The following is a 12442-nucleotide window of genomic DNA, read 5'->3' as shown; positions in this document are numbered from 1 at the left end:
TGCGTTGGGAAACACCCCCTAGGGGGGATAAGGCGCTCACACGCTTGTAAGAACAAGGGCTCTACCCTCTCTGGAGATGGCCGCCCTTAGGGATCCTGCTGATAGAAAGCAGGAGGGTATCCTAAAATGTATTTACACACATACTGGTGTTATACTGCGACCAGCAATCGCCTCAGCCTGGATGTGCAGTGCTGGGTTGGCGTGGTCGGATTCCCTGACTGGAAATTTGATATCCTAGAAAAGGACAGTATATTATTGCCTATAGAGCAATTAAAAGATGCATTTCTATATATGCATGATGCACAGCGGAATATTTGCCGACTGGCATCAAGTATAAGTGCGTTGTCCAATTATACCAGTAAAGTGGTCAGGTGATGCGGATTCCAAACGGCATTTGGAAGTATTGCCTTAACAAAAAAGGGGATGTACCCCAGGTCGCCTCTCAAAATAAGACGCCGTATTATCAGGCGCAGTCCTGGTTGGCAAGCGGACAAAAGGGTTCCTCTTTTCTGCTCGTGACAGAGGGAGAGGAAAATGGCTGCAGAGATCAGCCAGTTCCAAGGAACAGAAACTCTTTTCCGCCTCTGCCAAGCCCTCAGTATGACGCTAGGGCTTTACAAGTTCAGGCACGGTGGGGTCCCGTTCTCAATGAATTTCAGTGCGCAGTGGGCTCACTCGCAAGTAGACCCCTGGATCCTTCATGTAATATTTCAGGGGTACAAATTGGAATTCGAGACGTATCCCCCTCGCCGTTTCCAAAGGTCTGTTTTACCGACGTCTCCCGCTGACAGGGAGGCAGTTTTGGAAACCATTCACAAGCTGTATTCCCAGCAGGTGATAATCAAGATACCCCTCCTGCAACAGGGAACGGGGTATTATTCCACACTATTGTGGTACCGAAGCCAGACGGCTCGGTGAGACCGATTTTAAAATCTAAAATCTAAAATCTTTGAACACTTGCATACAGAGGTTCAAATTCAAAATTGAGTCACTCAGAGCAGTGATTGCAAACCTGGAAGAAGGGGACTACATGATGTCTCGGGACATCAAGGATGCTTACCTTCATGTCAAAATTTACCCTTCTCACCAAGGGTATTTCAGGTTATGGTACAGAACTGTCACTATCAGTTCGGACGCTGCCGTAGGGATGGTCCACGGCACCCCGGGTCTTTACCAAGGTAATGGCCGAAAAGATATCCCTTCGAAGGAAGAAAATTTTAGTTATCCCTTACTTGGACGATTCCCTGATAAGGGTAAGATCCAGGGAACACTTGGAAGTCGGTGTAGCACTATCTCAGGTAGTGTTGCGGCAGCACGATTGGATTCTCAATATTCCAAAATCGCAGCTGGTTCCGACGACTTGTCTTCTGTTCCTAGGGATGATCCTGGACACAGTCCAGAAAGAAGGTGTTTCTCCCAGAGGAGAAAACCAGGGAGTTATCCGAGCTAGTCAGGAACCTCCTAAAACCGAACCAAGTCTCAGTGCATCAATGCACAAGGGTTCTGGGTAAAAATGGTGGCTTCCTACGAAGCAATCCCATTCGGCAGATTCCACGCAAGACTTTCCAGTGGAACCTACTGGACAAATGGTCCGGGTCGCATCTTCAGATGCTTCAGCGGATAACCCTGTCACCGGGGACAAGGGTATCCCTCCTGTGGTGGTTGCAGAGTGCTCATCTTCTAGAGGGCCGCAGATTCGGCATTCGGGACTGGGTCCTGGTGGCCACGGATGCCAGCCTGCGAGGCTGGGGAGCAGTCACACAGGGAAGGAATTTCCAGGGCTTATGGTCAAGCCTGGAGACATCTCTTCATATAAACATTCTGGAACTAAGGGCCATTTACAATGCCCTAAGTCAAGCGAAACCCCTGCTTCAGGGTCTGGCGGTATTGATCCAATCGGACAACATCACGTCAGTCGCCCACGTAAACAGACAGGGCGGCACGGGAAGCAGGGGGGCAATGGCAGAAGCTGCAAGGATTCTTCGCTGGGCGGAAGATCATGTGATAGCACTGTCAGCAGTGTTCATTCCGGGAGTGGACAACTGGGAAGCAGACTTCCTCAGCAGACACGATCTACACCCGGGAGAGTGGGGACTTCATCCAGAAGTCTTCCACATGATTGTGAACCGTTGGGAAAAACCAAAGGTGGATATGATGGCGTCCCGCCTCAACAAAAAACTGGACAGGTATTGCGCCAGGTCAAGAGACCCTCAGGCAATAGCTGTGGACGCTCTGGTAACACCGTGGGTGTTCCAGTCAGTGTATGTGTTCCCTCCTCTGCCTCTCATACCAAAAGTACTGAGAATTATACGGCAAAGGGGAGTAAGAACGATACTCGTGGCTCCGGATTGGCCAAGAAGAACTTGGTATCCGGAACTTCAAGAGATGCTCACGGACGAACCGTGGCCTCTACCTCTAAGAAAGGACCTGCTCCAGCAGGGGCCTTGTTTGTTCCAAGACTTACCGCGGCTGCGTTTGACGGCTTGGTGGTTGAACGCCGGATCCTGAAGGAAAAAGGCATTCCAGATGAAGTCATCCCTACCCTGGTCAAGGCCAGGAAGGACGTAACCGCAAAACATTATCACCGCATTTGGCGAAAATATGTTGCGTGGTGGGAGGCCAAGAAGGCCCCTACAGAGGAATTTCAACTGGGTCGTTTCCTCCATTTCCTGCAAACAGGACTGTCTATGGGCCTAAAATTAGGGTCCATTAAGGTTCAATTTTCGGCCCTGTCGATTTTCTTCCAAAAGGAACTGGCTTCAGTGCCTGAAGTTCAGACATTTGTAAAAGGGGTACTGCATATACAGCCTCCTTTTGTGCCTCCAGTGGCACCTTGGGATCTCAATGTTGTGTTGAGTTTCCTAAAGTCACATTGGTTTGAACCACTCACCACTGGGGACTTAAAATATCTCACATGGAAGGTGACGATGCTGTTAGCCCTGGCTTCAGCCAGGCGTGTGTCAGAATTGGCGGCTTTATCATATAAAAGCCCTTATTTAATATTTCATTCTGACAGGGCAGATTTGAGGACTTGTCCTCAATTTCTACCTAAGGTGGTTTCTGCATTTCACACGAAGCAACCTATTGTGGTACCTGCGGCTACTAAGGACTTGGAGGATTCCAAGTTGCTTGACGTGGTCAGGGCCCTGTAAATATATGTTTTCCAGGACGGCTGGAGTCAGAAAATCTGACTCGCTGTTTATCCTGTATGCACCCAACAAACTGGGTGCTCCTGCTTCTAAGCAGACGATTGCTCGTTGGATTTGTAGTACAATTCAGCTTGCACATTCTGTGGCAGGCCTGCCACAGCCAAAAATCTTAAAATGCCCACTCCACAAGGAAGGTGGGCTCATCTTGGGCAGCTGCCCGAGGGGTCTCGGCTTTACAACTTTGCCGAGCAGTTACTTGGTCAGGAGCAAATACGTTTGTAAAATTCTACAAATTTGATACCCTGGCTGAGGAGGACCTGGAGTTCTCTCATTCGGTGCTGCAGAGTCATCCGCACTCTCCCGCCCGTTTGGGAGCTTTGGTATAATCCCCATGGTCCTTACGGAGTTCCCAGCATCCACTAGGACGTCAGAGAAAATAAGAATTTACTTACCGATAATTCTATTTCTCGTAGTCCGTAGTGGATGCTGGGCGCCCATCCCAAGTGCGGATTGTCTGCAATACTGGTACATAATTATTGTTACCAAAAAATTCGGGTTATTGTTGTAGTGAGCCATCTTTTATAGAGGCTTCTCTATTATCATGCTGTTAACTGGGTTCAGATCACAAGTTGTACAGTGTGATTGGTGTGGCTGGTATGAGTCTTACCCGGGATTCAAAATCCTTCCTTATTGTGTACGCTCGTCCGGGCACAGTATCCTAACTGAGGCTTGGAGGAGGGTCATAGGGGGAGGAGCCAGTGCACACCAGGTGATCCTAAAGCTTTCTTTAGATGTGCCCGGTCTCCTGCGGAGCCGCTATTCCCCATGGTCCTTACGGAGTTCCCAGCATCCACTACGGACTACGAGAAATAGAATTATCGGTAAGTAAATTCTTATTTTTTTATTTCTAAAAGTGTACCTGAGGATAAAATGCCAATGTATGTAGTGTAGCTTAATGATGTTAGAAGTCACTGTAATGTCCTTTTGCTGTATAAATAATTATTCGCACAGAGTTCAGACTGTCTGCGATGTGACTTCCCTGGTATGTTATATTAATATTGCCAATTGGCTAGCCACTGATTTATACATTGATTGTATATGAACAAAGATTTACATGTTCCTCATAACAAAAATAGCTTTGAATAATGGAAAACCATTTTTTTTTTTTTTAGTTTTGTGGGGAGGTATAATAAATGTGTTACTAAATATCTACAAGTTGTTGGTTGGCACAACTAATCTGCTATGAATATCCGGTGCCCTGCATCAGGTATTAGATCAAATAGAAGAAAGAACTACTCTGAAACTAGGCACAAAGAAAATAATGTAAAATATGATCTATAGTAAGGACATTCTTTATTTCCTTTTGATGGAAATGTTTTCTTTCTTTATATACATAAATTTTCAATACATTAAGCTAAAATTTGAATGTGACAAGATTTCCCAGTACATGCAAACCTTGCAACGCTACTTACGGGCAGTATATAGTGAAACAGTTATTCAAATCTGTTCTGAATAACGTGGTGCCACCTTTGGAAAGTCTAGGACTTGTAAGAGCCCTGTTATTGAGAGTCAGTGACCCCCTCTCTACTCGGCTTATTTTGACACTTTTTGGGCAGGTCACATTCCAACCACAATATCAGTACTTATTTATGGTCTGTGGGCAAAGCATGACAAGACTTTGGAGAACTGCAGAAGTATGACTCTACTACTTGCTAGTCATACTGAATAATGGCTGCAGCAGCACTTCCTGTGTAATAAAACACTTCATGTATGATAAGTGGACCGTAGTGATGCAATCCACACAGCATGCAGCTACAGTACCCACTCAAATTATACCTTGAGGGTTTTTTTAAGACTTAGAATTTCCATATAGCATTAGTTTGATTATTTGTCCCTCACAGCAAAGGCAGTCTGCCAAAAATAGTTCCTTTTTATTGAAATAGCGTAAAAATAAACCAAAAGCAATGTTTTAAAATTACAAACATAAAATGTGTAGACATAATATGGTATCCAAAGAAGGCGTATCATTTAGATGCATCAGATGTGACGACCTCTGTGTTTATTGATGCCCCATCTCTAGGTTTGCTTCCACTTTTTGTAGTATAGGGTGTTTTTATCTGGTGATAACCAGACAGTAACTAACAAGTGGGCACATTGTTTAAAAGAGGTGACTCATGTCCTCTGTATGTGCTTGGGTTATCCAGTATTGGGTATGTGATCTACAGAAATGAAAAGTTCAGTTTTAATCCCACTCCCTGTTGTGTTAATGGCTGCACCCGCAGACCTGTGCCTGACTGCATAAGACACTAAGCTGAGCTGCTGATGGGTGTAAGTGATAACCCTGTGTGTTGTCCTCAGGAGCGGACATATCCTGCTGGCTTTCTGGTTCTCTCGTCAGGAGGGGAAGCTGAACAGACAACAGACCATAGAGCTTGGACACCACATACTGAAAGCACATATCTTTAAGGTATAACACAATATGGAATTTCAGTGGGAAACGGGTCTTCAGTGTGCTTATATGTTTTCGCATTAGCCTGCATCCAAACAGTCTCTTATGTGCCGCTGTATTCCTTACTGTTCTGTTTCCTCTGAGCCCTTTTGCCTTTTTCTTCTGGCACTATTTATGGGTGATGGTTTATGCATGTCCTCAAGTGCCTTTTCTTACATTCATTGTTGTCATTTATCTTTGTATTTGTTGCACTGGGATAAGGCTGGGTACACACTCTGCAATATATCTTTTGTACAGCCGATGAACAATATATTAAGTATGTGCACCTGATATGTTTGTTAACAGCTCTGGAGCATGGCAGATGCAGATATATTTTTCAGGAATATCTGTACATCTGTCAGTGTGTAAAGCCAGCTGACCCATATGCCTGCTGACAACAGTGACACTACAACTGGATAAGTGGATATACTTACCAGAATCGGATGCGTGTTTGGCGGGTTCATCATTAAAGTGTGTACCCAGTTTAAGATACAAAGCTTTTCTTTGGTACGGTTGTATCCAATGCTGGGAGCACAGCACAGCTGTGTCATAGGCAAGACAAATCAGCCTGGCCTTTTATATAAATACATGCCTAGAAAGTATGGAAAAAGCTAGAAAGTAAACGTTGCAAGAGGCTTTATGTAAACCAAGAAATTAGTCATTTGTAAAAATTTTTTATTGATTCTGAAGCATTATGAACAAAGAAGCGAACAGTGATTTGTTTGTAATATATATATATATATATATATATATATATATACACACATTTCCTTCTCCCATTTCACTGGCTTTGCTTCCCTTCTGATCCTATTTCTGTATTGTGCAGGGTCTCAGTAAAAAGGTTGGCGTTTCCTCGTCCATCTTGCAAGCACTGTGGATTTCCTACAGCACAGATGGCCTCTCTATGGCACTTGCATCCCTCCGAAATCTCTACACTCCTAACACAAAGGTAAAGGCACCGTTAGCCAACAAAGTATAATGCTAATTACTCCAAAAAAACAGGCAAGAATGAATGCAGACTAGTTCATTCCGAATCCTTACTTATTCCTGTCCACTTTCTTATTTGTTGGTTCAACAATTTGGGTGATATATCATGTCCTTACTGCAGTGGTTTCCAAACTTTTTTGAATCACGGCACCCTAGAGTATCAAAAAAAAATTCACGGCACCCCTAGGCCAAAAACTTCTTACTGAAAAATTTAGAAAGAAATATTAAATTAAGTAAATTGCATTTATTTGTCATCCTTAGGCTCAATTGTGTGGTGAGGGACAAGATTTGCTTATGTTTGTCCCCATATTTTATGACTGATAGCCACCAGCACTACTTTTGCCTATTATATTGACCATAAATAATTTGAATTGGTCTTGGACCACCAATCCAGGGCACCCCTGCAAGTGTCCCGAGGCACCCCAGGGAGCCACGGCACACAGTTTGGGAACCACTGCCTTACTGGAATCTCTGGTTGAATAGAAAGTAAACGTTTGTCTTGACAGCAAACAAGAAAAGCTACAAATACAATCTGTAACCACACTTAGCAGGTATAATGTAGCAGCTCAGTACCTCACGTCATTGGGGTGTGGTTCATCAAATCGACAGTGTCTAGGTCGACAATGTTTAGGTCGACCACTATAAACATAGAAACATAGAATTTGACGGCAGATAAGAACCACTTGGCCCATCTAGTCTGCCCCTTTTTTATTTTATCCTTTAGGCAATCTCAACCCTTTTTTCTCTAACGTCCTAGTGGATGCTGGGAACTCTGTAAGGACCATGGGAATAGCGGGCTCCGAAGGAGGCTGGGCACTCTAGAAAGATCTTAGACTACCTGGTGTGCACTGGCTCCTCCCACTATGACCCTCCTCCAAGCCTCAGTTAGATTTCGTGCCCGGCCGAGGTTGGATGCACACTAGGGGCTCTCCTGAGCTCTTAGAAAGTTATAGTCTTAGAATTTGTTATTTTCAGTGAGACCTGCTGGCAACAGGCTCACTGCAGCGAGGGACTAAGGGGAGAAGAAGCGAACTCGCCTGCTTGCAGCCGGATTGGGCTTCTTAGGCTACTGGACACCATTAGCTCCAGAGGGATCGACCGCAGGCCCAGCCTTGATGTTCGGTCCCGGAGCCGCGCCGCCGTCCCCCTTACAGAGCCAGAAGCAAGAAGATGGTCCGGAAAATCGGCGGCATGAAGACATCCTGTCTTCACCAAGGTAGCGCACAGCACTGCAGCTGTGCGCCATTGCTCCTCATACACACTTCACACTCCGGTCACTGAGGGTGCAGGGCGCTGGGGGGGGGCGCCCTGAGGCAGCAATAAAAACACCTTGGCTGGCTAAAATACCTCAATATATAGCCCCTGGGGCTATATATGAGGTAAATGCCCCTGCCAGAATCCCATAAAAAGCGGGAGAATAGGCCGCGATAAAGGGGCGGAGCCTATCTCCTCAGCACACTGGCGCCATTTTTCCCTCACAGCTCGGCTGGAAGGAAGCTCCCTGGCTCTTCCCTGCAATTCTACAGTACAGTAAGAGGGAAAAGAGAGGGGGGGCATTAAAATTGGCACTGTATACAGTATATTATATAAAAAGCAGCTATTAGGGACATAACTCAGTTAGTCCCTGTATATATATAGCGCTCTGGTGTGTGCTGGCATACTCTTACTCTGTCCCCCCAAAGGGCTTTTGTGGGTCCTGTCCTCTATTTGAGCATTCCCTGTGTGTGTGGAGTGTGTCGGTACGGCTGTGTCGACATGTTTGAGGAGGATAATGATGTGGAGGGGGAGCAGATGCCTTTAGCAGGGATGTCACCCCCTGGGGGTCAGACACCTGAGTGGATGGTATTATGGCAGGAAATGAGTGCACGTATAGACTCCTTACATAAAAAATTTGATGACATGCCGACTGTGGGACAGCCGAGTCTTCAGCTCGTGCCTGTCCAGGTGTCTCAAAAGTCATCAGGGGCTCTGAAACGCCCTTTATCTCAGGTGGCACAAGTAGATGTCGACACGGATACTGACACCAGTGTCGACGACGATGAGTCAAATTTAATGCCCGTTAAGGCCATTCACTGCATGATTGAGGCAATGAAAGAGGTGTTAAATATTTCTGATTTACATCCAGGTACCACAAAAAAGGGTATTATGTTTGGGGAGAAAAAACTACCTGTAGTTTTTCCCCCGTCAGATGAATTAAATGAAGTGTGTGAAGAAGCGTGGGCTTCCCCTGATAAGAAATTGGTAATTCCTAAGAAGCTACTAATAGCGTTCCCTTTCCCGCCAGAGGATAGGTTACGTTGGGAAACACCCCCGAGGGTGGATAAAGCGCTCACACGTTTGTCTAAAAAGGTGGCACTACCGTCCCAGGATACGGCCGCCCTTAAGGAACCTGCTGATAGAAAGCAGGAGGCGATCCTGAAGTCTGTATATACACACTCAGGCATTATACTCAGACCAGCTATTGCGTCAGCATGGATGTGCAGTGCTGCCACTGCGTGGTCAGATAAACTGTCAGAAAATATTGACACGTTAGACAGAGACACGATCCTGCTAACAATTGACCATATAAAAGACTCAGTCTTATACATGAGAGATGCACAGAGGGAAATCTGCCGGCTGGCATCTAAAATAAGTGCATTATCTGTCTCTGCTAGGAGATGCTTATGGACTCGCCAGTGGACTGGAGATGCAGATTCCAAAAGGCACATGGAAGTCTTGCCTTATAAGGGGGAGGAATTATTTGGGGATGGTCTCTCCGACCTAGTTTCCACAGCAACGTCTGGGAAGTCAGCATTTTTACCCCATGTCCCCTCACAGCCTAAGAAGGCGCCATTTTATCAGGTTCAGTCCTTTCGGTCCCAGAAAAACAAGCGGGGAAAAGGAGGGTCTTTTCTGTCAAGAGGCAGAGGCAGGGGAAAAAGGCTGCAGCAAACAGCAGGTTCCCAGGAACAAAAGTCCTCCCCCGCTTCCTCTTCCAAGTCCGCCGCATGACGGTGGGGCTTCACAGGCGGAGCCAGGTACGGTGGGGGCCCGCCTCAGGAATTTCAGCGATCAGTGGGCCCGCTCACAGGTGGATCCCTGGATCCTTCAAATAGTATCTCAGGGATACAAGCTGGAATTCGAGGCGACTCCACCCCGCCGTTTCCTAAAATCCGCCTTGCCGATTGCTCCCTCAGACAGGGAGGCGGTGCTAGCAGCGATTCACAAGCTGTATTCCCAGCAGGTGATAATCAAGGTACCCCTACTTCAACAAGGCCGGGGTTACTATTCCACACTATTTGTGGTGCCGAAACCGGACGGTTCGGTGAGACCCATTTTAAATTTGAAATCCTTGAACACATACATAAAAAAATTCAAGTTCAAGATGGAATCGCTCAGGGCGGTTATTGCAAGCCTGGACGAGGGGGATTACATGGTATCCCTGGACATCAAGGATGCTTACCTGCATGTCCCCATTTACAATTCTCACCAGGAGTACCTCAGATTTGTGGTACAGGACTGCCATTACCAATTCCAGACGCTGCCGTTTGGACTCTCCACGGCACCGAGGGTATTTACCAAGGTTATGGCGGAAATGATGATACTCCTTCGAAAAAAGGGAGTTTTAATTATCCCATACCTGGACGATCTCCTAATAAAGGCACGATCCAAGGAACAGTTGTTAGTGGGAGTAGCACTATCTCAGGAAGTGCTGAGCCAGCACGGCTGGATTCTGAATATCCCAAAGTCACAGCTGGTCCCCACGACACGTCTAATGTTCCTGGGAATGATTCTGGACACGGCCCAGAAAAAAGTGTTTCTCCCGGAGGAGAAAGCCAGGGAGTTGTCTTCTCTAGTCAGAGACCTCCTAAAACCAAAACAGGTATCGGTGCATCACTGCACGCGGGTCCTGGGAAAGATGGTAGCTTCTTACGAAGCAATTCCATTCGGCAGGTTCCATGCCAGGATTTTTCAGTGGGACCTGTTGGACAAGTGGTCCGGATCGCATCTTCAGATGCATCGTTTAATAACCCTGTCTCCACGAACCAGGGTGTCTCTTCTGTGGTGGCTGCACAGTGCTCATCTTCTGGAGGGCCGCAGATTCGGCATACAGGACTGGGTCCTGGTGACCACGGATGCCAGCCTACGAGGCTGGGGGGCAGTCACAAAGGGAAGAAATTTCCAAGGACTATGGTCAAGTCAGGAGACTGCCCTTCACATAAATATTCTGGAACTAAGGGCCATTTACAATGCCCTAAGTCAAGCAAAATCCCTGCTCCTACACCAGCCGGTGCTGATCCAGTCAGACAACATCACGGCAGTCGCCCATGGGAATCGACAGGGCGGCACAAGAAGCAGGACGGCGATGGCAGAAGCCACAAAAATTCTCCGATGGGCGGAGAATCATGTACTAGCACTGTCAGCAGTGTTCATCCCGGGAGTGGACAACTGGGAAGCAGACTTTCTCAGCAGGCACGACCTCCACCCGGGAGAGTGGGGACTTCATCCAGAAGTCTTCCAAATGATTGTAAATCAATGGGGTCGTCCACAGGTGGACATGATGGCGTCCCGCCTAAACAAAAAACTAGAGAAGTATTGCGCCAGGTCAAGAGACCCTCAGGCGATAGCTGTGGACGCTCTAGTGACACCGTGGGTGTACCGGTCAGTTTGTGTTCCCTCCTCTACCTCTCATACCAAAGGTATTGAGAATAATAAGAAAGCGAGGAGTAAACTCAATTCTCGTGGTTCCGGATTGGCCGAGAAGAGCGTGGTACCCGGAACTTCAAGAGATGATCTCAGAGGACCCGTGGTCTCTGCCGCTCAGACAGGACCTGCTGCAGCAGGGCCCCTGTCTGTTCCAAGACTTACCGCGGCTGCGTTTGACGGCATGGCGGTTGAACGCTGGATCCTGAAGGAAAAGGGCATTCCGGAGGAAGTCATTCCTACGCTTATTAAAGCCAGGAAAGATGTTACGGCAAAGCATTATCACCGCATATGGCGGAAATATGTTGCATGGTGCGCGGCCAAAAAGGCCCCAACAGAGGAATTTCAACTAGGTCGATTTCTGCATTTCCTGCAAGCAGGAGTGAATATGGGCCTAAAACTGGGCTCCATTAAGGTACAGATCTCGGCTCTGTCGATTTTCTTTCAAAAAGAACTAGCTTCAGTACCTGAAGTTCAGACATTTGTGAAAGGAGTGCTGCATATTCAGCCCCCATTTGTGCCTTCTGTGGCACCTTGGGATCTCAACGTGATGTTGAGTTTCTTAAAATCACATTGGTTTGAGCCACTAAAAACCGTGGATCTGAAATATCTCACGTGGAAAGTGGTCATGTTATTGGCCTTGGCTTCAGCCAGGCGAGTGTCAGAGTTGGCGGCTTTATCATGTAAAAGCCCTTATCTGATTTTCCATATGGATAGGACAGAATTGAGGACTCGTCCCCAGTTTCTTCCTAAGGTGGTGTCAGCGTTTCACCTGAACCAGCCTATTGTGGTGCCTGCGGCTACTAAGGATTTGGAGGACTCCAAGTTGCTAGACGTTGTCAGGGCCCTGAAAATATATGTTTCCAGGACGGCTGGAGTCAGAAAATCTGACTCGCTGTTTATCCTGTATGCACCCAACAAGCTGGGTGCTCCTGCTTCTAAGCAGACTATTGCTCGTTGGATTTGTAGTACAATTCAGCTTGCACATACTGTGGCAGGCCTGCCACAGCCAAAATCTGTCAATGCCCATTCCACAAGGAAGGTGGGCTCATCTTGGGCGGCTGCCCGAGGGGTCTCGGCTTTACAACTTTGCCGAGCAGCTACTTGGTCAGGGGCAAACACGTTTGCAAAATTC

The 12442-nt window shown here is 46.9% G+C and overlaps 1 protein-coding gene across 8 annotated transcripts in view; it reads left to right on the top strand.

Moving 5' to 3' along the window:
- The window catches only part of TANC2 (tetratricopeptide repeat, ankyrin repeat and coiled-coil containing 2), a 1023243-nt gene that overhangs the window by 973329 nt on the left and 37472 nt on the right, over nt 1-12442 (top strand). For all 8 annotated transcript variants that reach the window (XM_063960011.1, XM_063960012.1, XM_063960008.1 and 5 more), the window contains 2 exons: nt 5508-5616; nt 6464-6586. In XM_063960011.1, the coding sequence (XP_063816081.1) occupies nt 5508-5616; nt 6464-6586 (232 nt within the window). The remainder of the gene's footprint in view (nt 1-5507; nt 5617-6463; nt 6587-12442) is intronic.

The sequence above is a fragment of the Pseudophryne corroboree genome, chromosome 3 (assembly GCF_028390025.1).
Source record: "Pseudophryne corroboree isolate aPseCor3 chromosome 3, aPseCor3.hap2, whole genome shotgun sequence".
Classification (NCBI taxonomy): Eukaryota; Metazoa; Chordata; class Amphibia; order Anura; family Myobatrachidae; genus Pseudophryne; species Pseudophryne corroboree.
The sequence above is the reverse complement of the archived record's forward strand: the minus strand, read 5'-3'. Positions and strand labels throughout refer to the sequence as shown.